Source organism: Canis lupus, chromosome 24 (genome assembly GCF_011100685.1).
Source record: "Canis lupus familiaris isolate Mischka breed German Shepherd chromosome 24, alternate assembly UU_Cfam_GSD_1.0, whole genome shotgun sequence".
Classification (NCBI taxonomy): domain Eukaryota; kingdom Metazoa; phylum Chordata; class Mammalia; order Carnivora; family Canidae; genus Canis; species Canis lupus.
Genome location: NC_049245.1, coordinates 16,929,664 through 16,957,626, shown reverse-complemented (window position 1 = coordinate 16,957,626; position 27,963 = coordinate 16,929,664). Strand labels below are relative to the sequence as shown.

General features: G+C 43.0%; 2 protein-coding genes and 1 long non-coding RNA gene across 9 annotated transcripts; 1 reads left to right on the top strand and 2 right to left on the bottom strand.

Moving 5' to 3' along the window:
* Positions 1 to 10,396: 10,396 nt before the first annotated feature.
* Positions 10,397 to 20,010, bottom strand: TMEM230 (transmembrane protein 230). Of its 7 annotated transcripts, XM_038571688.1 has the most exons (6): positions 19,699 to 19,860; positions 19,278 to 19,369; positions 17,679 to 17,799; positions 17,234 to 17,312; positions 16,229 to 16,351; positions 10,397 to 11,434 (listed from the first exon to the last, which is right to left on the bottom strand). In XM_038571688.1, exons 3-6 carry the CDS (start codon positions 17,696 to 17,698, stop codon positions 11,294 to 11,296), a joined length of 363 nt encoding a protein of 120 aa, XP_038427616.1. In that variant the 5' UTR covers positions 17,699 to 17,799; positions 19,278 to 19,369; positions 19,699 to 19,860; the 3' UTR covers positions 10,397 to 11,293. The 7 variants fall into 7 exon arrangements, with proteins under 7 accessions (XP_038427616.1, XP_038427612.1, XP_038427615.1 ...); XM_038571684.1 differs by lacking the exons at positions 17,234 to 17,312; positions 19,699 to 19,860 and adding an exon at positions 19,876 to 20,000; XM_038571687.1 differs by lacking the exons at positions 17,234 to 17,312; positions 19,699 to 19,860 and adding an exon at positions 19,876 to 19,886 and having other exon boundaries at positions 19,358 to 19,369.
* Positions 19,978 to 20,618, top strand: LOC119865628. Its single transcript, XR_005377644.1, has 2 exons — positions 19,978 to 20,077; positions 20,281 to 20,618. It is a non-coding gene; the product is annotated as an uncharacterized LOC119865628 (long non-coding RNA).
* On the bottom strand, positions 20,550 to 27,731 carry PCNA (proliferating cell nuclear antigen). The gene is made up of 6 exons (XM_038571681.1): positions 27,315 to 27,731; positions 26,157 to 26,254; positions 25,921 to 25,988; positions 24,837 to 25,031; positions 21,785 to 21,908; positions 20,550 to 21,701 (listed from the first exon to the last, which is right to left on the bottom strand). The coding sequence occupies exons 1-6, from the start codon at positions 27,533 to 27,535 to the stop codon at positions 21,622 to 21,624; spliced, it is 786 nt and encodes a 261-aa protein (XP_038427609.1). The 5' UTR covers positions 27,536 to 27,731; the 3' UTR covers positions 20,550 to 21,621.
* Between the last annotated feature and the right edge of the window lie 232 nt (positions 27,732 to 27,963).

Below are 27,963 nucleotides of genomic sequence, written 5' to 3'. Positions count from 1 at the left end.
TTAGCGCCTGCCTTTGGCCCAGGGCATGATCCTGGAGACCCGGGATCGAATCCCATGTTGGGCTCCCGGTGCATGGAGCCTGCTTCTCCCTCTGCCTATGTCTCTGCCTCTCTCTCTTTCTGTGTGACTATCATAAATAAATAAAAATTAAAAAAAAAAAGAATTAGACTTTAGAAAAAAAATAAAAAAAAAAAAAAGAATTAGACTTTGGGGCAGCCCAGGTGGCTCGACGGTTTGGCACTGCCTTTGACCCAGGGTGTGATCCTGGAGACCTGGGATCAACTCCCACGTCAGGCTCCCTTCTTGATTCTTCCATAGCAAGTGTCGCTTTCTAACTTGCTGATTTTATTTATCTATTATGTGTTTTTTCATCATTCCATTCCACTCCGTCACTCCACCCTACTTAGAAGGGCAGACATTGGGACACCTGGGTGGCTCAGTGGTTGAGAGCCTGCCTTTGGCTCAGGGCATGATCCTGGAGTCCCGGGATAAAGTCCCACATCGGGCTCCTGCGAGGAGCCTGCTTTTCCTTCTGCCTGTGTTGTCTCTGCCTCTCTCTCTCTCTCTCATGAATAAATAAAATCTTTTACAAAAAAAGAATTAGACTTTATGTGTTTATGGAAATACAGCAAGCTTTTGACTTGTGTACTTTTCTGTATGTATATTATACTTCAATAAAAAGTAAAAAAAAAAAAAAATTAACCCTATCTCTCTCCTCCCTGGCCCTAAGCCACAGGGCAAAGATCACTCACTCCCAGTATTCTGGCGGAAATCTGGAAGCCTGAACTTTGGCGAGAGTTTGTGAAATCGGGCTTTTTGATGGAGAGGCAGGGAGATAACCACTCACAGCCGAGGTGGGAACAGCAAACTGAGAGCAGGGCGCTAAGTAGAGTCCACATACTGACTGTCCAGACTCAGACTCATGGCCTTTGTTGCCAAGTTGGTTCTCAGGCAGTGGTGGCCAACCCTCTCTGAGAAAGACCAGCCTCAGGGAAAGATCTGAAGCTACCGACCATGAGTATTCCCCAATGAATGGCCCACGTAGGTGACTCTCAGAGGATTCATCCCATAGTCAATAAGGCCATTCCATAGGCATAGAGTGGCACTGGGTTTTATGTCCTTAATCTTTAGTATGAGCTGACAGCCTAGATAACCTGAAAGATAGAGACTGAAGCAAAGAAGTAGAAAAAGCAACCTAGAGAAAAGACCAGCATGCAGGGAGAAGGAAAGTTCAAAATCAAACCATGAAAATTCTTTTTTTGTTGTTGTTTAAGATTTTATTTATTAATGAGAGACACAGAAAGAGAGAGAGAGAAGCAAGAGACACAGGCAGAGGGAGAAGCAAGCTCCGTGCAGGGAGCCCGATGTGGGACTTGATCCCAGGTCTTCAGGATCAGGTCCTGGGCTGAAGGCAGTGCTAAACCACTGAGCCACCCGGGCTACCCAAACCATGAAAATTCACAAAGACATTCATTCATTCATTCATTCATTCATTCATTCATTCATTCATCTTTTCACCTAACAAAGACTAATGCTGCTCTCTGTGCCAAGCATAGTTCTAAGTTGCTGGGAACATCGGTGAACAAAACAGATGCCTGCCCTTCTTTTTTTTTTTTTTTTAAGATTTTATTTATTTATTCATGAGAGAGAGGGGGAGAGAGAGAGAGAGAGAGGCAGAGACACAGGCAGAGGGAGAAGCAGGCTCCTCGCAGGAGCCCGATGTGGGACTTTATCCTGGGGTTCCAGGATCATGCCCTGAGCCAAAGGCAGGCGCTCAACCACTGAGCCACCCAGGTGTCCCAATGTCTGCCCTTCTAAGTAGGGTGGAGTGACGGAGTGGAATGGAATGATGAAAAACACATAATAGATAAATAAAATCAGCAAGTTAGAAAGCGACACTTGCTATGGAAGAGTCAAGAAGGAGGAGAGAGGAGGCCAGGAGAGCTGGTGCTCTAGGCATGGATGGGACATGGTCTTGAGCAAGCTGCAGTATTACACGTGGAGGCCGGGGCAGGCCTTACTGAGAAGATGCAAGCTGAGCAATGTCTTGAAGGAGAGGGGGATTCTGGGCAGAAGGAACAGTTATGGCCGAGGTGCTAGGGTGGGAGTTTGGGCCTGGAGAAGTCAGGGAGCACTGAGGGGCTGGTGTGGCTGAAGCAGAGTGAACAGGAGGTAGAACAGCTGATGCCAGGGAGGCCCAGGGGAGGAGAGATCACACTGGGCCACCGCAGCCACTGCAGGGACAAAGGCTTCTCCTGTTGAGTCAGATGCAGAACCACTGTGGTGTTTTTTTTTTTAATTTTTTAATTTATTTATGATAGGCACAGAGTGAGAGAGAGAGAGGCAGAGACATAGGCAGAAGGAGAAGCAGGCTCCATGCACCGGGAGCCCGACGTGGGATTCGATCCCGGGTCTCCAGGATAATGCCCTGGGCCAAAGGCAGGCGCTAAACTGCTGCGCCACCCAGGGATCCCACCACGGTGGTGTTTTGAGAGGAATGACAAGATAGGACGTATTTTTATTTTATTTTTTTTAAATATTTTATTTATTTGCTCATGAGAGACACAGAGAGACAGAGACATAGGCAGAGGAAGAAGGGGGGTCCCTGTAGGGAACCTGATGTGGGACTCAATCCCGGGACTCCAGGATCATGCCCTGAGCCAAAGGCTCAACTGCTGAGCCACCCAGGCATCCTAGGACATATTTTTAAAGGTCTATTCTGACTGCTTTGCTGATAAGTAAACACTTATCTCTCTCTCTCTCTCTTTCTTTTTAATAAGTTCTACAGACAATAAGGGGCTTGAACTCAGGACCTAAGGTCAAGAGTCACATGCTCTAATGACTGAGCCAGCCAGATACCCTGATTCAGTGAATACTTATGTTAATATATTGAGATAAGAAAATATGTTATGGCCCCAAAATTAAATTTTATTGCCATAAAAAGAACACCCAGAAGATTAAAAAGAGTCCTTGGATATTAAAACTATGACAGCAGAAACCCAAAAAGTACAACATTAGAGTTGGAAGACAGAGCTAAATAAGCCCTCCATAGAGAAGATCAAAAAGACACAATATGGAAAAAGGGCAAAAATGTGAAAAATAGGAGAGAAAAGATAAAGACCAACACCTAAAGAAATAATTCCAGAAACAAAAACCAGAGACCTTAGAGTGAAGGAAATTATCAAAGAAATTAATTTCAAGGGTAGTCTGGGTTGCTCAGCGGTTTAGTGCCACCTTCAGCCCAGGGCCTGATCCTGGAGACCCTGGTTGGAGTCCCACGTCGGGCTCCCTGCATGGAGCCTGCTTCTCCCTCTGCCTGTGTCTCTGCCTCTCTCTCTCTCTCTCTCTCTCTGTCTCTAATGAATAAAATAAATAAAATCTTTTAAAAAGACATGAGTTTCCAGAGTACTTGTGCTGGAGAAAAATAGGCCAACAACAAGACATGTCACCGTGAAATGTCAGAACACTGAATGCAATCCTACAGGCATCCAGAATGAAAAAATGGTAGCAAAGCGAAGAACCCAGAATCAGAGTGGCCCCAGACATCCCCACAAATGTCACATGGGAAAGGTGAAGGCTCTGCAGTCACATCCTCACCTCTGGGGGTACAAAAAGCAGGTAGAGGACAGGGCAACAGGCTCGAGAGAGAGTTCTCCATGACATGGACAGAATACCAGGGGATACATAAAGAAATGGCAGAATCTGAATGAGTGACAGTTGCAAAGAAAATCACAGAAACAAACAAAATAAGATTGTCAACTCCAGGGAAAACTAAAAGTTGTGCCAGAAGGGAGAAGTAAGTCATAATATGTCCTGGGTAAGCTGCAAATAGGGTTTATATATTCTTAGTCATTTCACAACGTTTAATATTGATCTAACCAAAATCACACAATTATATGGAGAAAACGGAGGGCCTGCGAGTATGTGAATAGGACAGGAGACAGAGAAGGCATGGAGCAAAATCACCATTTTCTAGCAGATAAAGTTCATTTAATTAGGCCTAGTACTGAAAAACTGTGAAGTGGTAATATGTCATGTGGAGATTCAGGGTCAATACAATGAGATTCAGCTGGAAGAACAAAAGGTTCTTGGTTTGTCCCTTGGGGAATGAGGGAGAAGGGGTTGCTAAGAACTACTAATTTTCATAATGAGTTTGATGTAACTAACTTTTATGATATGTGCACCGTTTCAAGAAAAATAAAACAAAATTTAAAAAGAAAACTACCACAGTTTCCCATTCCTTAGCTGGTCACAACCTAGGCCCATATAACCTAGCAACCTTAATTCCCAACTCTCCCCATGCCCTGCCTGGACACAGCCCCCATTACCAGTTGGGGGCCAGCCCAAGTTCAACCAATTTCCCTCCTGCCCGTCCTTGGTCTAGCTCAAGTCCTGTCTCTCCCAGACCTGTGCAGAGCCTGCTGAGCCTCCTTTCCTCCCCAATCCCCTTAGAGCAACAATTTTCTAAATTATTCATAGATGACTATCACTTACTACATTTAACTAGTTCAGATATGGGTCTCTTCTCCCTAAGTAAGTTGCAAATTTCGGGAGGAAATGGATGATTCCTTTTTGATGTCTGGCAAATGTCTATAGTAGGTGCCCAAAAAACATTTCATGAATAAACTTTTTTATTTTTTTCATGAATAAACTTAAAAGTAGAATGCAAGGTGAATTAACAGACAGATTTAAAACAAAGTCTGGAGATAAAACTAAGGTTAGATTAAAGCTGTAACTGGTAATAGTTAAGGCATCTAGCGGACCTAACTGTATCAAGATAGAGCTGCCTTCAAAGCGCTGTGGCCTACTTTTTTGGTTAATGTTTAAGTTGAGTTGTTTTAATAAAGAGATATTTTCCACCCAAAGTACTCTTCAAGTTTCAAGTTTTGGTGACCTGGGCCTTGGAAAGTAAATGTACTCTACCCTGCCAAAAACTTAAGTGACTTTGGAGACTTTGTGTCTGCCTTGTTTTTCTACAGTGCAAAATCCTAATCTCTGCGCTTTGAGAAGTTAACTTCTTTTACTGCCAATTGATGAGGCCTGGCCCCTTGCTGGAGGTGGGATGCAAACATCTGGGAGAGCAATATGGTGGAAGACTATCTTGGGTCATGTTCAGAATGAGCAGGAGTTCTTGATCTTGGGCCGGCACCATTCTATGCTCTTTGGTCCCACTGTGATTTCACTCCCATTAAATGGGGAAAATACCTGGCATTTTCTGATATCCCCAAGAAGGGGAACTTGGAGCTGTCTGCAAGTACCCTGTCAATATGCTCTTAAGTCTTTTTTTTTTTTTTTTTAAGATTTTATTTGTTTATTCATGAGAAGCACAGAGAGAGAGGCAGAGACATAGATAGAGGGAGAAGCAGGCTCCCTTTGGGGAGCCCAATGTGGGATCCAATCCCCTGACCTAGGATCACGCCCTGAACCGAAGGCAGATGCTCAACCGCTGAGCCACCCAGGGGTCCCCGACATGTTAATTCTTAAAATGTTCAAGGATGTCTGCCTTCGGCTCAGGTCATGATCCTGGGGTCCTGGAATCTATCCCCGCATCGGGCTCCCTGCTCAGCGGGGAGTCTGCTTCTCCCCCCCCAACCCACCATCTGCTGCTTCCTGTTTGTATGCTCTTTCTCTCTCTGTCAAATTCTTAAAAAACAAAACAAAACAAAAACACCAACTTAAAAGTTCAGATCATGGCTACAGTGACAGAAACCGTAGCTATATCCAGAGATCTGACTCAGCCCCAGCTCCTCATGCTTACAACTCTTGCCTGGTGCCAGTCGTCTTCCCCATTCTGCCAGGCCACAAACCCTCCTAGCTGTGTTGGTGATTCTATTGTCACCTTTTCAGTCGTAGGGGCATAGCGCGCCTGAGGATGATGGTCTCAGAGCCAACTCTGTGGATATTAATCCTAGAGAAAACCTTCTCAAAGGATTAGCACCTTAGCCAAGACTGGAGCATTTTCTAGTTGGCTCTTTTCCAGTTAGTGAGAAGAATGAAAGAATGGGGTGCTTAGGTCCTCTACCTTCCCCTCTTGCTCCACAGGACTAGAGCATACAGCATCCCAGCTGCATGCTGGCAAAGGGCCAGGGGCTGGAGATCTTCTTATCCCTCCATTCTGTCAGCGAAGGGGGCCCTGCCTTGGCTGGGGCTGACTGCCATGCTAGCTCTGGCCCCGCACTCCATGGTGGTTCCACCACGGACCAGCAGACTCTTCAGGTTGGCCCCAGGGATAACAGATGGGCTCTCTCCCCTCATAAACTTCACCCGAAGCACTAATCCCTGAAGCCAAAGGAATGACAGTCTTCACTTTCTCAAACAGCAGCTTTCATTTACTGAGCGTTTTCTAGGTGCTGGGCTCTGTGTGAAGCACACTTCCACAGTTTTATTTAATCTTCACATTTACCCTAGGAGGTAGAACTGGTTTACCCCCACTTTATAAGGAAATTGAAGCTCCAGATGTAATTTGCCCAATGCCTCAAGAGCTAACAGGACTCTACCTTTCCCACCCTGGCATGAAACCATAACTAGTTTACTTGAGGCCAGGAGGCTGTCTAGGAGATGGATCATGTCTAGGAGAGAAGCCTCAAGATAGTTTAGATGACACAAGACAACTAACTAAGGTGAGTTAATTTGGCTTATACCCCTTTGACGGTCAGCAAAAGGTCAAAACTGTTGTCTTTCCACCAGCTTCCCTCACTGAACCAGTAACAGAAGGCTCTTCCAGGCCAGCTGACTGGGACACTGGAAGACCCCGTAGGAGGGAACGTGCAGACGGTTGTGAATTAGGTGCAGTGGCCTCAGTAGAAGGTGCCAGGCAGAGACTGAACTCACCAGGTAGCCCCAAATCTGTTTGAAGGGGAGCAGCCTGCCAGGCAGCTGGCGGGAGGGTCATTTAGGAGCATCTAAATCAAACGGTACCAGCCCAACTGTCCATACCTCAAAGGAACAGAACTAGCATCCTGGGATAGAAACGTACTTTCAACTTTGGTTCTTCATCTAATAGCCTGAAGTGTCCACCAACACTGTGCTAGACTTTGTGGGACCCTAAAACACACTCTTGCCCTTAATGAAAACAATTAGCAGGTTAGGCACAAAGGTAAAGCAACAATAAGAACTTTGGTGAACTGGAGAATTCTGCTCCAGTTGGTTGTAGCCTCTCAGTAAGGAAGAAAAATATACTGAGTTTCCAAGAAAAGCCCCAAATCAGATCATTGAACTTTTCCATTTTTAAAAACAAAATGCAGGCCAACATCTGTGTCCACTAGTTTGCAACCTCTGCTACCCGCTGATCATGCTCAATTTTTCCTGTTATGCCTTTAGCACCTAACAAATCCTGGCAGAAAGGAAGCAGTCGATATGAGGCTGGCACAGACTGGGTGAAGCTTATCCAGGGGCAATGGGTCTGAATTTCCATCATAGGTAGAACAGCTGATTCAAGTGGGGATGATTTTTAGCCTTGAAATGACTATTGAAAGGTGTAACAGTTGTTGCAAATAAGAAAATCCTTATAAAGCTAGAGCACGTGGTTTGGCTAACAGTAAGGGCAGGGAGGGAAAAGGCTGCTTTTACATAAAATATACATTTGACAATTGACCTTGGTCCCCACCACAGTTTATGGCTCTGCCTACCCTCACCCTACTTCTTTACAAATGTCCAACCTAGGGTAGCCCGTGTGGCTCAGCAGTTTAGCACCGCCTTCAGCCCAGGGTGTGATCCTGAAGACCCGGATGGAGTCCCACATCGGGCTCCCTGCATGGAGCCTGTTCTCCCTCTGCCTGTGTCTCTCATGAATAAATACATAAAATATTTTTAAAAAACTTTACAAATATCCAACCTATTACCTAAGAATATCATCCAACTCGGTGTTTTTTCCAAGCATTAAAATGAAAGTTATGTAATAAAAGTGCTTGGTACATTTGACAGAGTTCAAGAAACATTCACTATTATGAAGGTTTGGGTGTTTTCTATAAAGAACCAAAATAAACATTTACTGGCAGTGTAGTTACAGGGAGTCTGATTTTGTCTTAATAAATAATACCTGAGGGGTGCCTGGGTGGATCAGTCTGTAAAACGTCCAACTCTTTTTTTTTTTTTTTTAAAGATTTAATTATTCATGAGACACAGAACAAGAGGCAGAGACATAGGCAGAGGGAGAAGCAGGGTCCATGCAGGGAGCCTGATGCAGGACCCAATCCTGGGACTCCAGGATCATGCCCTGGGCTGAAGGCAGGCACCAGGGATCCCCGGGTGGCGCAGCGGTTTGGCGCCTGCCTTTGGCCCGGGGCATGATCCTGGAGACCCGGGATCGAGTCCCACATCGGGCTCCCGGTGCATGGAGCCTGCTTCTCCCTCTGCCTGTGTCTCTGCCTCTCTGTCTCTCTCTGTGTGACTATCATGAATAAATAAATAAAATCTTAAAAAAAAAAAAAAAATGAAGGCAGGCACCAAACCGCTGAGCAACCCAGGGATCACCTAAATGTCCAACTCTTGACTTCAGTTCTGGTCAGGATCTCAGGTTCATGAGATTAAGCCCCACATTGGGCTCTGTGCTCAGTGTGGGTGTGCCGGAGATTCTCTCTCATTCTGCCTCTACCCCTTCCCCTGCCACTCTCTCAAAATAAATTTTTTTTTAAATAAATAAAATCTTAAAAAAAAAATCAAACAATTAATAACAATCCCACCTGGAATTAGATTGTAAGTGTGAATGTTCAAATAGAACAGCAAGGACCACTCATTAGGGGACATCAGAGAGGGAAGGATTAGAACTTTATGATCTCTGCTCTTAGAACCCTAAGACTACATGCACAACATGAAAACTATATTCTAGTGTAGATTTTTAAAAAGGCTGTGATCTTCATGTATATGGAAAGATACACCCAACAGAATAACTGGAAAAAAGGGAAATTATAGAACTATACAATGGGAACCTGAGTTTGTTTGTTTTTATTTATTTTTTTTAAAGATTTTATTTGTTTATTCATAGAGACAGAGAGAGAGAGAGTCAGAGACACAGGCAGAGGGAGAAGCAGGCTCCATGCAGGGAGCCTGACGTGGGACTCAATCCAGGGTCTCCAGGATCACGCCCTGGGCTGCAGGCGGCGCTAAACTGCTGCGCCACCCGGGCTGCCCGGAACCTGAGTTTTAAGAAGAAGGATATATATGTTTATGTGCTTACAACACTTCTGGATAGGTGTCTAAGAAACTTCATTAGACAACCTTAGAGACTGGATCAGGGAGTAAATGTTTACCTTCTACTGCAAAACGCCTACTTCTCATTTTATAACCATGTTCCATTTGAGTGTTTTCCCCTTACCAGGGACACGATTACCCTTATAAAAAGGACCAAATATGGGCAGTGCCTGGGTGAATGAGTCAGTTAAGTGTCTGACTTCGGCTCAGGTCATGATCTCGATCCTGGGATTAAGCAAAGTATTGGGGGGGGGGGTGTCCTTGCTCAGCGGGGAGTCTGGTTCCCCTCTTCCTCTGCTCCCTGCCCCCTAGCTTGTTCTCTCTCTCTCTCTCAAATAAAACCTTAAAAACAAACAAAAACAAAAAATTTGGTTTGGTTAAAGCCTTCTGGTCTGAGCTTTACTTTAAAAACAGTTCCCAGGGGATCCCTGGGTGGCTCAGTGGTTTAGCACCTGCCTTCGGGCCAGGGCATTATCCTGGGGTCCCAGGATGGAGTCCCACATTGGGTTCCCTGCATGGAGCCTGCTTCTCCCTCTGCCTATGTCTCTGCCTCTCTCTCTCTCTGTGTCTCTCTCATGAATAAATAAAATCTTAAATAAATAAATAAAAATAAAAACAGTTCCAAGGATAATGCTTTACAGATCTCTTTTACATAGGAACTTCAATAAGAGTACTGGGCTTCCCAGCCTGCTCTCCCATTACCAAATGAACTTAACTTTGGAGGTTGCTTCAGGTCAGCCCTCTCTGTCCCTCACTTCGTGAGTCCTAATTTTTTTCCCATATGCACTCACTCTGTGAGTGGTATCATCCAGTTTTTAGTTAGTGTCCCAACAATGACTCCCTAATTTCTATCTCGGGCCTAGACTCCCTCCTGAACTTTAGATCCATGCTTTGCAACTGCCTACTCAACAGTCCCATGTGGATGTAAAGTACAGATCTACAATTTAACACATCTGAAAGTGAACTCACCTTCCCCAATAAACCTGTTCCACCTACAGCCCTCCAAATCTCAGTTGATGACCCTTCCTGGCTTTTAGTCACCTAGGTCCATAAGCTCACAGTAAGAGGAGGATTGAAAAGCAGTCTGACCCATATGGTCAGTTATCTAAAAATGAAGTTGGTCCTGAGTATTGGGATCAAATATATCATATAATCATTAAAATGTTTTCTGAAATATACTTAAAATTAATTCACTTTAAGTCTAGGATTTAGATTTTGGCATTTTAATTTCTTTTGAATATGTCACTTTGTGCAAGCTAGGAAGCAGAATCAAATTAAGGCAGTCTGGTCCACCTAGGGATCCAGGCTGAGTCTTGCAATCTTCAGCAGAATGACATCATAATATAAGGTGCTAATAAGAGGTTTATAATCTCTAAGTAACAACCATTTATCTACATTTTTTCCTTAGGAAACAGCCAAAGTCCAGTCCTTAAAGGCATGATATACAGAACACCTTGATCTACAAAGAACAGAATGACCCAAATTAAACACTGGTCAACTTACTGGTGGACCAAATCAAAGCTGACCAAGGATTCCTGAGCAGAGAAAATGTTTACCTTTTGGAAACTTGCTCTGAGATTTAAAAAAGTCCTGGCTATTAATGAGAAAGCAAGTAAAAAATATTACAGATGCACCCACACTGACATTTGATTTTGCCAAGGTCTTCCACTAGAACACAAAGTTAGAGGATGAGTGTAGGGGTAAGATACTTAGATGTTTTCAAAATAAATTACTAGTAATATGAAATTTGACATATTGAATTCTTCCATTTGCCACCAAAACAAACTGACAATGAGGACTATTTAAAAGAAATGCTGAACTCTAAAAAGGGTGGCAGCAGTAACACCTTCCGCTATATAATAACCTCCTGCTTTCCCACACCATTAACATTGCTATTCTTCCAAGATAGATATTTGTGTGGAAAAAGTTGTCAGCTTTTGCCAGGGCCAGTTAATTTGTAATTGTATGCTCGGTTGACATCCTGAGGGTGGACCTTTAAATCTGGCCATTCTTTTGTTTAACTTCTGCAAACTACAGAATTCCTTAGCCAGTTTCTGTTCTCAGTCCCATCTGTGTTTCTTCTTCTCAGGGTTGAGGGTGGGCGCTAGTCATCAAAATCTGGAATGTCATCGTAGGAGTAACCCCGGTAGCCTTTGGAAGCATAGTAGGCAATGCGCAGGTGGTAAAATCCTGGCAGGAACACCAGAATGCCAATGATCAGGACAGGAACGGCTCGGTCTGCCCCCTGGTGGCAAAAGGAGGCAAACACATTAGTAAGATACAAATTATAAGTTGTAAAATAAAACACAGCCATACATCAGGGTTTTACAGTCTTTGGAGCATTTCCTTTGGGTAGTATGCTACCAAGGGAACAGGTTTACATCTCTTTTTCCCGATTATAAAATGCAGAAAAACTGCAAAGCACTAAAAATTAAAAAGTCAATTGTCCATCTTCACCCATATTTTGCTTATTTCCTTCCGTTTCGCCATTGTAGTTTCCAGTTGTGAACACACCATACCCTGTGCCTTGTTTTAGTCTCTTATTACAAAACAAGCAATTGCCAAAATACTATGAAAAGTTCTGCACTGGGGGGTGGGAGATAGGCAAAGGATGAAGACAGACAAAAGGTACAAACCTCCAGTTACAAAATAAGGAAGTTCTGGAGAAGCAATGTATAGCATGGGGACTATAGCTAATAATACTGTATTGGATTAGCAAGTTGCAGGGAGTGTATATCTTAAAAGTTCTCACCAGAGGGAAAAAACAATGTAACTATGTAGTGCTAACTGGACTTCATTTCCCAATATATACATATATTGAATCATGTTATACAATTGAAATTAACAGGTCATAGGTCAATTACACCCCCCTCCCTCACTGTTAGATACTTTGGTTGTCTCTCACTTTTTGTAACTGTACAGAATACCACAATAACCGTCACTGTTTTTCCTGGCCTTTCAGATTATTTCTTTAGTGTATATTCCCATGAGCACAATTCACAGGTCAAAGAGGAAGAAATGGTGTTTAATGTTTTTATCAGTAGGGCTTCAGGTATTTGGGGAGGTCCAGGAGGGCAGAGACTTTGTTCATCCCTATATCCCCAGCTGTGCCCAACATATAAATGTACTAAATAAATGAATCCACTTTTATAAAATTGCTCTGTCTTTAGGTAGAATTTTAAATGGTTATATAGTTAAACTTATCCTCCTTTTCTTTTGTGATTTTTCCCATTTTTTAAAAATGATTTTATTTATTTATTTGACAGAGAGAGTATAAACAGGGGAAGTGGCAGAGGGAGAGGGAGAAGCAGACTCCCTGCTGAGCAGGGAGCCTGATAGAGGGCTTGATCCCAGGGCCCTGGGAGCATGACCTAAGCCAAAGGCAGATGCTTAACCAACTGAGCCGCCCAGGCTCCCCTTTATCACAGGTTTTAAGCTTTTCCTCATCTAAAGATTTAAATCCAATCTAAAAATCTCCTTTTAACAGGGCTAGTTATACAGCGTACATTGTTAGGTTATCTTATGCTGTTTTGTTTTGTTTTGTTTTGTTTTTAAAGATTTATTTATTCATGAGACACAGAGACACAGAGATACAGGCAGAGGGAGAAGCAAGTTCCTCGAGGGGAGCCTGAAGTGGGACCTGATCCCAGGTCTCCGGGACCACACCCTGAGCTGAAGGCAGATGTTCAACCACTGAGCCGAGCCACCCAGGCAGCCTTATTGTTAGGTTATCTAACTCAGTATAATTTTGGCTGTTTCACTTACAAACATAAATCAAAAGAAATTAAGTTCTAATTAACTCTACTCTTAAATTTACACTGGAAATTGTTTTCTAAAAGATACCTATTTCCTGATTCCATCACAGAAAGGGCCTAGAAACAATGAAAACCAAAGCAGGAGCACCACTAATGCCCAGTCTGTGATCTCTCTAAATCTACTTCCTATAAAGAAACTAGGGCTCTTCAGAGAAATGGCTGTTTACAAGCTGGGAGACAGGAAATATATAGATGAGCCTGGGATAATTTGCTGTGCCAGAAAGCAAGAAAGCTATCAAAGGCTATATGGGTCACATTTAAAGTCACATTTAAAAGACATAGGAGTAACACGAAGGGGTCCTACTGATCAAATATGGAACAATTTAGGTATTAAAAAGAATATGGGGGGCACCTGGGTGGCTCAGTCAGTTAAGCATGTGACTCTTCATCTCAGCTCAGGTCTTGATCTCAGGATTGTGAATATAAGCCCTGCTTTGGGTTCCACGCCCAGCGTGGAACCTACTTAAAAAAAAAAAAAAAAAAAGAATATAGACTATGACTGAAACACAAATATGTGAAAGAAAAAATAGTTTACAATGATACTCACCATTCTCTGACCCCTTTTAAGATTGCTAGATATATTTTTATACAAGTTGTGAAACAGAAGTAAACATATTTCCTATTTTCACTATACACATTATATTTTGGGGTAACTAGATGGTAGATTTGAGAAAGTGCTTTATACTGGAATTTCAGCTAATGACTACAGAAAATGATAGAAATGCATTCATTAGTATAAACAGTGATGGGGGGGGGGGCATCCCTGGGTGGCTCAGCGGTCTAGCACCTGCCTTCGGCCCAAGGCATGGTCCTGGAGTCCCGGGATCGAGTCCTACGTTGGGCTCCCTGCATGGAGCCCGCCCACTTCTCCCTCTCCCTGTGTCTCTGCCTCTCTCTCTCTCTCTGTGTCTCTCATGAATAAATAAATTAAAAATCTTAAAAAAAAAAACAAACAGCGATGGGGAAGTTTATAATAAATGAATTAAGCTGAAGACACTTAAATCCAGCAATCTATCTTAGTATCAACTAAAAAAACCCTGAATCTAAGCAAGTCCCTAAATCTAAAAAAAAAAAAATATGAAGAACAAGGTCAAAAATATCAATACAGCACCCCTAAACTTAAGTAAAAACTGTTATAGATGCATACTGAAGATGCACACTTAAGAATACCAGCAAAACAGAGGTACCTGGGTGGCTCAGATAGTTAATATCAGACTCTTCATTTCAGCTCAGGTCACAAGCTCAGGGTTGTGAGACTGGACTCCGCATGGAACCTGCTTAAGATTCTTTCTTTTTTTTTTTAAATGTTTTTTTTTTTTTTTAAAGAATTATTTATTTATTTATTCATGAGAAACACACACAGAGAGAGAGAGAGAGGCAGAGACACAGGCAGAGGGAGAAGCAGGCTCCATGCAAGGAGCCTGATGTGGGACTCAATCCCAGGGCTCCAGGATCACACCTTGGGCTGCAGGTAGCACTAAACCGCTGCGCCACCAGGGCTGCCCAGATTCTTTCTCTCTCCCTTTCCCTCTGTCCTCCATCCCACCACTCTCTCTCAAAAAAAAAAAAAAAAAAAATAAATGAACATCAGCAAAATGTAAATTTGGTATTTGGCTTCATACACAGAAAAAACAGTTGGAATACACGAAACAAAATGTTTATAGCTGTTGATGATGAATGGTAAGACACACGGGGGTTTAAAATATTATTTCATTTACTTCTGTTTTGTTTCAAATACCTGTAATAAAAAGTAAAAAAACTTCACAAAACCCAAAACTTATTAGTGATTTTTAAAATTAACATATTTATCCTTATTTAAAGAGTAGTCTTTTAGGGGATCCCTGGGTGGCGCAGCGGTTTGGCGCCTGCCTTTGGCCCAGGGCGTGATCCTGGAGACCCGGGATCGAATCCCACGTCGGGTTCCCAGTGCATGGAGCCTGCTTCTCCCTCTGCCTATGTCTCTGCCTCTCTCTCTGTGACTATCATAAATAAATAAAAATTAAAAAAAAAAAAGTAGTCTTTTAGGGATGCCTGGATGGCTCAGTGGTTGAGCATCTGCTTTCGGCTCAGGGTGTGGTCCTGGGGTCCTGGGATGGAGTTTCAAATCAGGCTCCCAGAAGGGAGCCTGCTTCTCCCTCTGCCTATGTCTCTGCCTCTGTTTCTCATGAATAAATAAATAAAATCTTAAAAAAAAAAAAAGTAATGTTTTATAAACCACACAAAGTAAAATGGTTATTTGCTGCATGTGGATCTCACCTCTACTCTCAATTTTTAGAATATAATTAAGAGTCCTCTGGGATTGATACTGCAATGCTTCAATTAAGGTTAACCAAAGGCACAGTCCTGAAGTTAGGTGTTCAAACACAGACTATACCAAGTAAGTATCTGGTGACCATATAATACTTTTAAATAGATAGGGACCAAAGGCAAATCAGATTACTTCTTAAAAGCCATATACAACCATTTTATTATAACAGTGCTACTATTCCTAATTTCTGTCATGTCCACAGTTTTTCAGGTCGTGGCTGTGTTCTCTGTGTAGAACAATATGACCATCATCCCCTGACCTGGTGTGTGTTGAAGAACACACATGACTTAAGATCATCATTACTAGTTCAGATCAACATGGATGCTGTTTATTACTGTATGTATATAGCCTGAGAAAAAGAACCACCAAATACCACTTTAGGTTTTGAAGATAACACTTTGAAGCTCAACAAGAATTCCAACCAAACCTAATGTAAGAAGGATCAGACTCATGAGTCACAAGTCCTGGCTTAGTTGGTGGCTCCAGACCTATACAAACCTCACTGCTTCTCCCCAAACCTGGAATAGTATGTCTGTGGCACTGCGAAATTACAGTAACACATTCTACTCCAGTTACAGCCATTACCAATCAGGAATCCTCAATTTTAGGCTTGGCTTTGCTGTTTCAAACCATGACCGGGAAGGTTGCTCTACATCTTGGAGGGAAAATGTACCTACCTGTCCCCACCCACCTAGAAACTGTGGGACAAGCATGCTGTTACTCAGAAGAGGAAATGTATTTGTACAAAACGTAACAAAACGTATTTTGTCATCTGAGAACAAAATCTAAAAGAAAACTCTTTTCTTCTTTCTGCTAGAGTGTACAGGAATCATACTAGACATGAATATAAAACAATAGAGCCCAGACTCACACTTTAAAGATCTCATGGCACATTCCCACAAACCCTTCAGCTTACCCCTTTGCTGATATAGCCAGCCAGAAGGAGGGAGCCTATGATTATGAGAAAGGCACCAATCAAAAACAGCACTGTAGCAAGCGCAATGGCCTTATATGGGATCTTAGGAGGGCTCTTCTTAAACTGGAGGAGAAACAAACAAAGAAGGCAGAGCATTGTGAAAATACCAGGACTCAGATACTTTAAAACAAGGACAATAATAAGAACCAACCTAGATGCTTTGTGTGTCTTGAAGGAAGTCCTACTTACCCACGATAGTTCTGGGAGAGAAAGGAAAGGGACAAGCCGGAGGTGAAGCTCCAGTTATTGCTCTAACAGTCTCCAGAGGAGTCCCAGCAGAATGTTACTCTTTCTACTTCTAATCTCATTCCATACCATTCATTGTACCATAAGAAAACTTTTTTTTTTTTTTTTTTTTTACAAAAATAAAAGACACTTTATGGTCATTCATTGATTAGACATGTGTTTATTAAGTGCCTGGCACATGGAAGGTTGTACTAATCTACAGGAATTCAAGAGTGAACATCATGCTCTGGAGAAGAAAATATGTGATTTTTGGCATTCAAAGTTAAGCCAGCACATAGTCAAAGGTCTTAGAGATAGCTTTTTCTAAAGCATTAGTTGCCCACCCCCTGGATCAAGTAACCCGACTTGTTAATACGTTTGATTCAAAGTTAAGATTCAGAGACAAGCTTTCTAAGATTTGCCTCATTTCTGTATCTGACCTAACTGGCTGGAAGCTTCCCAGATGTACTTTCAAAAAAAAACCCCCAAACTTCTCTCCTTCAAATAGGAGTCCAAAGAACACAGAGTAATTGATTTGTTTATATTTAAAGGGACGGGTTCCTGCTTTTTCCTCCTTGGCCCTGGGTCCACCTAAACTATCCTAAGGGGAAGTGGGCAAAAGGAGATGCTACACCATTAAGAATTTTATAACTAATGATCAGGGTAGGATACAAACTTAACAAATATTCTGTTTTACTTACTGTTTGCCACAAAGAATACCTTTAATAAATTGGATCTCATGACATCAGGAAAGAAGGAAGATTCCCACAATTTGCTGGCTTTAGCAGTTAGTTTCTCCCTTAAAAGATGAACTGGCTTTGACTAAAGTGTAAACGAACCAATGACACAGTCCTTAAAAAAAAATTCTACTTAACAAAACACAATCTGAGTATTTTCCAGAAAAACCAAATATAATTTGTAATTACTGGGCTTTGGCATTACAACTAAAAACTCTTAGAAATGAACAGTATTTATATCGGTTTGAAACTGCTCTACCAAGGTCCCTCCTTCAGCAAACTATGGTTGAAAGGGTCTCAGAGCTTAGTTTCCTTCTTGTTCCTTCTAACCCCTAGGGACAGTTAGCAGAACCTCTGCCTGGAAGGTCTTCCTGCTAACTCAACAGAAACAGAGCCAGCCAGTCTCACCAGCTCCCTTCCGCATCTACCTGAAGGTCAATGTAGCCATCGTCTGTGCTGGAGAGCCTTGAGTATTTCACTTTACTACTGGGGATTCCAGTAGCCAGGTTGGTACGAGACGGCATCATAACACACTGACAGAGCTATAGCCTAAAGAAAAAGAAAACTGTTATTGTTGCAAGTGACAACAGTGTGCTACATATATTGGAGTTTTGAGCCTGAGATGTCATACTAAGCAACTGGCAATTAATGTTCCATTGCACTTGAAATATGGTATTTCTCTGACAGAGTGAAAACATTCTCATGTATCTACCTTGGTTTGTCCTTGTAGAATGAGAATCAAAACATTTGCCAAGAAACAGGCCTCATATTTGTCTTGTCACCAATGTTCCCTTGCCTCCTAATTTTTCCTGCTTTAGTACTGCCTGGCCCCAGTCCCTGCTTCGGGAAAAGGCATGAGGAGCATATGCTCAAATGATTCTTTTATTTGCCAGGGAGGAAGTTGGGTGGGATATGGAATACACTCACATCAGCATTTTGTTGATTCCCTCTAATGGCATCATTCTTTTAATGCAAAATATCTGTAGAGCTTCCTGTAAATTTGGCTGTCAGCACTATCAGTACTGGTTATCAGTCAGCACGGTACCAGTGCCAATCTGCCTGCCTCTCTGCCCCACCCCAAGCACTTAAAGTAGTGATTTCATTTTCCAGATTACTATTATGGTTTCCTTAAAAGAAAAAAAGAAAGGAATAAAACCTGTTTTTTGTTCAAAATAGTCAAAGTCAACTTCAGTAATCAAATCACAGTTATTTTGTCACCAGTTTAAGAGATAGTAGGGAAGATTAAAAAGCAGTGACATTTAAATCAGAAAACATTTGTAATTTGTGCACTTTTCCTCCATTAAATCACAAAATCATGATTAAAAAGTAAATCTATTTTGATTGTGAAGCTATTTCTAAAGGTGAAGTATAGGGGCAGCCCCGGTGGCTCAGCGGTTTAGCGCCGCCTGCAGCCCGGGGTGTGATCCTGGAGACCTGGGATCGAGTCCCACATCAGGCTCTCTGCATGGAGCCTGCTTCTCCCTCTGCCTGTGTGACACACTCTGCCTCTCTCTCTCTCTCTCTGTCTCAATAAATAAATAAAATCTTTAAAAAAAAATAAAGGTGAAGTGTATCTGTAAAAAGAGAAAATTACGTATTTTACAATAAGTGCAACATTAAAAAAACAAACTAACCAGAAACTATAAAGACTTTGCCTTCCTCTGGTATGACACTTTGGAAACACCATCATCATTATAATAACGTCAGTTAATAATTACCCAGTGTTGGTACCTACCAGGTACTATTATTCTAAGTGCTTTCTATATATTTTATCTATAATATTAATGAGCTGTTTCCAGTGGCCTGTAGTCAACCTCAAATAACTAGCATTATGATGGAATTGGTGCTAAATGCAAATGTCCCTTTTTAGCAATTATACACCAGTGCAGAAATCAAGTACTCAATCGAGTATGCTAATTTATATGCTTTTCTAAAGTTAGCTCAAACTGCATCTAATACTAGATTTTTAAGTGTTGCGATCTCGGTTTCATGATAATCTAAATTTAACTCTATAAAGTCCAAATTACCGGTATGTGGGAGTTTGAGGGCATTTAATCACTTCAGATTTGTATTCTTTTCAAAAAAAGTTTCCGTACTTTGCCATTACCTATTCCTACACCTGCATCAAAACATAAAAAAGCGCTGGGTGTAATAAGGAACAAGGGAGACGAAAGCTTACTGGTGTCAAAGAGTAAGAATTCTGCAAGAGAAAGGAAAAACGTAAATCGAGGTTTTCAAAGTAGCAGCCCAAGTTCCCAAAAGGCTTTTTTTTTTTTTTTTTTAACCGGTTGCACCACAACCTGCAAACTCCCTGCCCACGCCAATGTTGCAAGACCTTGAAAGCATCAGTGAAGCAGTCAGCGCAGAGCCTGGCATCACGTGCCTCCACACACACACTACCTTCCTGCCCATCTCCCGACCCAGCCAGGAAGACAAAGAAAAACCGACACGAATTTAGGCGGAAAACAAACAAAACCGGCTTCTGGGAAGAGGCCAGCATCGGCCGGTCTGGCGAACGCTCCACATCCCGGACGCGGAGCTAGATTTCGACGGGCAGCGCAGTCTCGGCCCCGCCGGCGCCTGAGGGGGGCGCTTCTGCTCCCGCCCGCCGCACGCACGCCTTACCGGAGCGCCGCGCCAGGCCGCCCGCGCGCCGACGGCTCACTCACGGTTGGCAGCGGAGGCGCCCGAGGCCTCATGGCACGCCTCGCCTAACTGTCACCCCGCCCCACCCGCCCAGCTCGACGCCGGAAGCGATGCGCCGAAAGGCAGCGCGCCGGAAGCGGCGTCACCGGGAGCGACGCCCCCTCCTTCCGCTCTCTGGAAGGTCCGGCTTTGGCCCTGCGCTCGGGGGAGCGTGCTGCGGAGGCTCCGGGAGCTGGGGCGGGGGAGGGGGGCGCCGGTGGAGTCTCGCCCTGTGAGGTCGCGGGAGTCGCTGCTGCGGCTGGGGCTGCGGCCCGGGCTTGCTGCCGGCCACTCCCGCTGGGTGTCTAAGGTGACCGGCCGCCCCGTTTCTTTCTCTGATCCCAGGCGCAGTGTTGGGAGCTCAAGCGGCACCCCTGGGAGACGGAAACCCCGACAGTGCAGCAACCACTGGAATGCCGAGCCGCCTATTCACTGCCCGGGCTGTAGGCCTTCCTCGCCCTTCCTCGCCGTGCCGCGTGGGCTCTGCTGGTCAGTACCCCACCACTACTGTCGTGGCCCCACATTCTAGTGCTGGTTTCCCTCTCTTCTCGATCAGGATGTCGATCCTTACCCAGATAAGAGGCCCGCCCACAAGGGACATTTTGCAGCACATGAAGCTTTGTAAATGTCAGATTTATTAAAGTATAATTTACATACAATAAAGCACAATTGGATGAGTTTGAGAAGTGCATACAGTCTTGGAACCATCACCAGTCATATAAGTTACATCACTCCCAAAACCCGTCAGGCCCCTCGGCAGCCAATGTCCTTCCCCACCCCCAGGCACACAGAAGGTCCAGTAACTAGAACTCAGTCCAGGTATTACAACAAAGAAACCTGTCATTTAAACCACCAGCACAAAATACACTGGGATAAAGGACTTTAATGAAGCAATTCTCAACGTGTACTATGCCAGTTTGTGACCCAATTAGTAACACTTCAACAGTCTGTTTCACAACTACTAGTCCCAAAAAAGGCTATTTATACTAGAAAAATCATTTTTGCACAAACCTATTGCTTGGGCCCTATCAAATCTACTAAATCTTTCAAGATTCTTTTAAAAGGCTCCCTAGGCTAAAGAAACACTGGCCTATAGCAATGCTAGTCTTCTAAAGCCCACAGCTTTGGATACAAAAAGCTTCTGAAAAAAGTGTTAGTTTTTGCTAAAAAAATATATAGGGTTTGGTCTACTCCCCTGTTCATTTCTTGAACTCAAGTTAGAATACCAAAATAAGTTTGACAAGTGAATCCCCAAAAATATCTTGTCACCTACTGTATTTGGAATACTTCATTTACATGAAATGGTAGCTTGAACTGAATTCCTTAGGATACTTGCAACAGTCCAAATGAAGGCACGGTCTTCTGATATTTGAAATTCAAAAAACCTTTATTTAAATTGAAAAAAATTATTTAAACTGCATTTAGAGTCAAAACCCTTTTGTTATGAAAATCACGAGAACTTTTTAGGTAAGGCAGAAATATTTCTAGGTTAACAAGTCCAGATTTGATTTTGTTCTTTAAACAAATTGTAAAGAATGAAGAAAAAATAGGTTATTTACAGAAAATATCTACATATGTACTCAGAGGTACAAATTTGATGACAGAAGAAACATAAGTACATGTTGGCATCTCAGAAGCAGTTCTTAAAGAGCTTAATTTTATTTTCTTGGATTTTAAGAAAAATATCTAAGATCCTTCTTCATCCTCAATCTTGGGAGCCAAGTAGTACTTTAAATGTCCCATATCAGCAATTTTATACTCTACAACTGAAAGAAGACAGGAACATAATTATTGAGAAGTACCACATATGCAATCTACAAAACAAGATTCAACAAACTGATTATCTTACCAAGGGGTACATCTGCAGACATACTGAGTGTTACTGTAGGAGAGAGCGGAGTGGCTTTTGTAAAGAAGTTCAAGTATCTCAGTGCAAAAGTTAGCTGAACTGGCTCATTCATCTCTATGGTAACCTGAAAGAGAAAACAAAAGATTAATCATATTGAAAAACATCAAGAAAGTTACAACTCATTAGTTTGGAATATACATTTATTTTTAAAGATTAGAGAGCAAGAGAGAGAGAGCGCATGCATGCAAGAGTGAGCAAGTGGAAGGTGTTAATATTCAAACACACTCCCAGCTAAGTAAAGAGCCCAAGCAGGGAGATCATGATCTGAGCCAAAACCAGGAGTTGGGAGCTTAACCGACTGAGCCACCCAGGCACCCCTAGAATATACATTTAAAAAACAAACAAAAAAACCATGTATTAGTTTCATATCATTCTTCAAAGTAGCCAATTTTGAGTAATGGTAAATAAAGCAAAAGACTCAGGTATTTAGTCTTTCCCATTTGAACTATATATAGCTCAGGTAAACAAATTACGTGATAAGAGAAAGCTCTTTATGGGAATGCTTTTAATAATTAAATCAGCTAATAAATGAATGAAATATATTATTATAACCCTAATGACCTAATGATTCTAAATGATTATTATGGCTAAGAAAATATATGTACACACCTCACACCTACTAGAGGTACACACACCACCATCTGTAGAGTATTCTTGCTCTCATTCCCAAAACAAAGAAAACACTGAATATCATCAAGCCTCCGGAGCTGTGGCTACCAGTTTATAGGAAATACAGGTTAGATAAACATATTAATTGACATAGGGATACAATGGGTAAAATCCAGACTTTGGGAAAACTCAGTGACAAAGGACTTGCTTCAACAATTGTAATGGGGGAGGGGGGCAGAATTGAATGGAGAACCAATGAATTAAAAGAAATCTGAGGGATGCCTGGGTGGCTCAGAGGTTGAGGGTCTGCTTTTGGCTCAGGGCGTGAATCCTGCAGTCCAAGGATCGAGTCCTGCATCGGGTTCCCTGCATGGAGCCTGCTCCTCCCTCTGCCTATGTCTCTACCGCTCTCTCTGTGTCTCTCATGAATAAGTAAAATCTTTTTTCTTTTAAAAGATTTATTTATTTATTTATTTATTCATTCATTCAGAGAGAGAGAGAGAGAGGGGCAGAGACACCGGCAGAGTGAGAAGCAGGCTCCATGCAGGAAGCCTGATGTGGGACTCGATCTGGGGTCTCCAGGATCACACCCCGGGCTGCAGGCGGCGCTAAACCGCTGCGCCACCGGGGCTGCCCAAATCTTAAAAAATAAAAGTAAAATAAATTAAAAAAGAATAGAGGGCAGCCTGGGTGGCTCAGTGGTTTAGCTTAAGCCCAGGGCGTGATCCTGGAGATGAGGGTTTGAGTCCCATATCAGGCTCCCTGCATGGAGCCTGCTTCTCCCTCTGCCTGTGTCTCTGCCTCTCTGTCTCTTGTGAATAAATAAATAAATAAAATCTTAAAAAAATTTTAAAAAATAAAGAAATCTGAGGGTCTATCAACAAACTAAAATGTATAGTGCCTATTAAAATCTTGATTCAAATTTCTGAAATAACCAAGAAAATAGGAAACACTGCTAAATTTCTTTTTCATTTTATATTTTTGCTAAATTTCTTAATATCAAATAATGAATGTCATTAAATGCTTATCCTTCAGATATAAGACTATTTAAAAAAGAATTAATTTGATTATAACAAAAAATCGGTTGGCAGGTGAATTACAATGTGATTTAGGAGACAGATAATGCAGAATTAGCCTCTGGACTTTTGCTACTAATATTTTTAAGTCTTTATTTAACCTGAGGGTTGACTACTTACGCAAGGGACAAGAATATCTAATATAGTTACCGTAAACTTAAAATGCCAGACACAATAAATAAATAAATAAATAAATAAATAAATAAATAAATAAATAAATTAAAATAAAATAAATAAATAAAATAAAATAAAATAAAATAAAATAAAATAAAATGCCAGACACTACGTTAGGCACTTTGAATATGTTACCACATATTTAATCCTAATAATCCTGTGAGGTTAAAACCATCAATTCACTTTCATTTACAAAATTAGCTGATTTTTAAAAAATTTTTATTTATTCATGACAGACACGAGAGGCAGGCTCCATACAGGGAGCCCTATGTGGGACTCAATCTGGGACTTTGGGATCACACCCTGAGCCAAAGGCAGACACTCAACTACTGAGCCATCCATGTGTCCCAGAATTAGCTGATGTTGGTTCAAAGGCTACAAACCTTTTAAAAAATGCAATTACAAAATATTAGCTTATAAATGAGGATCTGAAAAAAGCACTTGAGGAACACGTGGGTGGCTCAGCGGTTGAACATCTACCTTTGGCTCTGGGTGTGATCCTGGGGTCCTGGGATTGAGTCCCACATTGGGCTCCTTGCAGGGAGCCTACTTCTCCCTCTGCCTATGTCTCTGCGTCTCCCTGTGTCTCTCATGAATAAATAAAATCTTAAAAAATAAATTAATAAAGCACTTGATTATATTGGAAAACCTTAATTGCCCCCTACTGGGCATACAGTGTAGAAAGCTAATATAAAGATTTACCTAAGAGCTCCTAAATGGTAGGTTTTTACCTCCAACTAGATCCCTCTGTTGAGTTGCAATTATCTTGCTATAGACTGAATGTTTGTTTCCACAAAAACTCATGTTAAAACCAAATCTTCATGTGATGGTACTTGGGAGGTAGGGCTTGGGGGGTTGCTTAATGCTATACCCTTCTAAAAGAGACCCCAGAGAGCTTCTTTGACCCTACCTGTTGAGAAGCCCACTGTCTGTGAACCAAAAAGCAGGTCTTCATAGACCCTGACTCTGCCAGTTTCCCAGCCTCCACAACTGTGAGGAATAAACTTCAGTTGTTTCTAAGTCAGTGTCTATGGTATTTTGCTGTAGCAGGCCAAAAAAACTAAGGACAACCTAATGTTAAACAGGGTCAGAATTCTCTTCAAAGTATTTTGTTTACTTAACACACTACTTACAGCTTCCTCCTCCTTATCGACATTACTTGTTTGTGACAACTTGATATTTCCATTTCCTAGTTCTCCACTTGCAGAAAATTTCACTCCATCTTTTGCGCAGGAAATTACAACAGCATCTCCGATGTGACTCAGATCTCGGCATATACGTGCAAATTCTCCAGAAGGCATCTTTACCACACAGCTATATTCTTGTTCCTGTTAAAATGAAAAATTAGAGTTCACTTGCTGGAAACTAAATTTGGCATTCTCATTTTTCTGAAGCCTCAGCATTTAGACAAGAATTCAGAATTTAAGGTTTTCTGATTACTTTAAAATATCACTCATTGTGTATTTCCATAACATAATCTCTAACTCAAAAAATAAATGCAGATATAAAACAAGTATGGGGATCCCTGGGTGGCGCAGCAGTTTGGCGCCTGCCTTTGGCCCAGGGCGCGATCCTGGAGACCCGGGATCGAATCCCACATCAGGCTCCCGGTGCATGGAGCCTGCTTCTCCCTCTGCCTGTGTCTCTGCCTCTCTCTCTCTCTCTCTCTCTCTCTCTCTGTGACTATCATAAATAAATAAAAATTAAAAAAAAATTTTTAAAACAATATGTCATAAGAATAATCATACTAAGAAAACTAAAATTAAAGTTTAAATCTTTAATGATAAATGCACTATCCAGGAGAAAAGAGCCTCCCCCTAAATCCCCCTCCAGGGCTAAATCAAGAGGACATTAGGGTATGGCCTACAAATGATGATGCGTGTGCAAGCAGGCCCAACTGCTTACCAAAACAAAACAAGAAGATAAGATAGTAAGGATTTTAAACATCTCAACATTTCTTATGTTGATAAACCTCACCTGAATGAATTTCTGCTAACACAGCTTTATTTTTATTTTTAAGATTTTATTTATTTATTCATGAAAGACACAGAGACAGAGAGAGAGGCAGAGACACAAGAAGAGGGAGAAGCAAGCTCCATGCAGGGAGCCTCAATCCTGGGACTCCAGGATTATGCCCCTGGCGGAAGGCAGGTGCCAAACCGCTGAGCCACCCAGGGATCCCCTAACACTGCTTTAAAGTCTACTCTTAATACTCACTGGAATTCCAAGTTGTTCAACATCTAAATCCATTAACTTCATTTCATAGTCTGAAACTTTTTCTTGATCTACCAAAAGAAAGCAGATTGAAGAAAAGTATGTAAGTTTATAACTATGCCATTAATAAGCTTTACAATCATTAGGAACATTTTCTTAAGTTTTTCACAACTAAGAGAAATCTTTTACACTGCATTTAAATTTCCTCTAATATAATTTAGTAGAAGAGTATCACCTACTTGGAGCTTCAAATACTAGTGCCAAGGTGTCCGCATTATCTTCAGCCCTTAGTGTAATGATGTCTTCATTGCCAGCACATTTTAGTATTTTGGACATGCTAGAACACGGAAGACACAGGATTTAAAATTGCCACAACGTTCTCAGAATCGTTAAGATTTCTGACCCAATTAAAACAAGGAGTTACCATCTTTATTTACCAAGGTCGTCTGAGGAATTGGTGAGTGAGGTAAACTAATCCGGCCATTTTGTAACCCAATTTGGCAGTATTTATTCTTAAACAGGCACACAGCCTACCATGAGCAATTTCACTTCTAGATACAAATAAAAGAGCAGCATTTCACGCATTGCAAATTGCAAATCCCTTTGGTGCGCGAAGCAAATTATTGGGTCCTGACGGTCAAGAAAAATGAGCTAAGATACTTATTAATACACACTGCATGCAGTCGAGGTCAACTATTTCTCATAAGCCTCATATTTGAACATGTTTTTGGAAGGCGGGGTGGCTCAGTGGTTGAGCGCCTGCCTTTGGCTCACGTCGTGATCCCGGGGTCCTGGGATGGAGTCCCACATAGAGCTCCCTATGTGGAGCCTGAGGGAGCCTGCTTCTCCCTCTGCCTGCGTCTCTCACGAATAAATAAAATCTTTAAACATGTTCATGTACTAGACATGTAGTGATCAAAGAGTTGAAAGCCACTGCCCTGGAGAAATTTTAAGTCCAGGAACTTAGGGTGCTCACTGCAACTTCCTAATAATAAAGGACCAGAATCAACCGATGGTCCCTAGGTAGGGTGACGTAACTCGGGCACATTATAAAGCGGTTAAAGGCAGTCAAGCCAAAGGGTTCTCATCCAAGGCCGCCGGCACTTAGTGGCCAAGGTGCTGTGTAAGTCTTTTCCCGGCACCACGAAGAAGCCCGTCATTTTCCCGCCACCACCCGCTTTGTGACTTTGGCGCGGAAAACGCCGGTTCGCGCGGCTGCCAGCGCGGGCTTTCGGAACCGCGCGCTCCGCTAGATCCCGCCCCTGGGCGCCGCAGGCCAATGAGAAGGCGCGGGTCGCCCACGCCAGCCAATGAGGACCTAGCTCGCAGGCGCTCCCGCCAAGAGCCGGAGGTGGGGGTGCGAGAGAGCCCGGCCCTTGGCGACCCCAGGGGCTCACCTGGTGAGGTTCACACCCATGGCCAAGTTGCGGTCGCAGCGGTACGTGTCGAAGCCCTCGGAGCGCAGAGTGAGCTGCACCAGGGAGACGTGGGAGGAGTCCATGCTCTGCAGGTTTACGCCGCTCGAGCTGATGTCCCAGCAGGCCTCGTTGATGAGATCCTTAAGCGCCTCCAGCACCTTCTTCAGGATGGAGCCCTGGACCAGGCGCGCCTCGAACATGGTGGCAGAGTCACAACGACACAGCTGCAGGCGGAGACGAAGAGGAAGTTGTAGCCGGCTTGGCGTCACGGGGTACGAGCGAGCTGGCGAACGCAGCGGCGAGGGCCGGGGAGCCGGGACGATCACCGCCCGCCCGCTCCGCCTGCAACCGTTTAATAGCGCCGCGTCTGCTGGCGCGCGCGCTCCGCCTCTGCGCCGCGCGTGGCGCGTCACCACGTTGCCCCGCCCACTCCCTGGCGGACGGACTCCGGGGCCAATAGTGTCCTTGGCCTCCGCTCCAGCCCGTCCTCCCTGAACGTCCACTGAAGGGTCGGCCGCAGGGGCGGGGCAGGGGCGGGGCAGGAGCGGGGCGCCTCCGCCTCCCGCGGGACTGCCTTCTCCACCCCGCTCGCGACGCCGGGCGCTGAACAAGTCTGGGCTTGTGACGG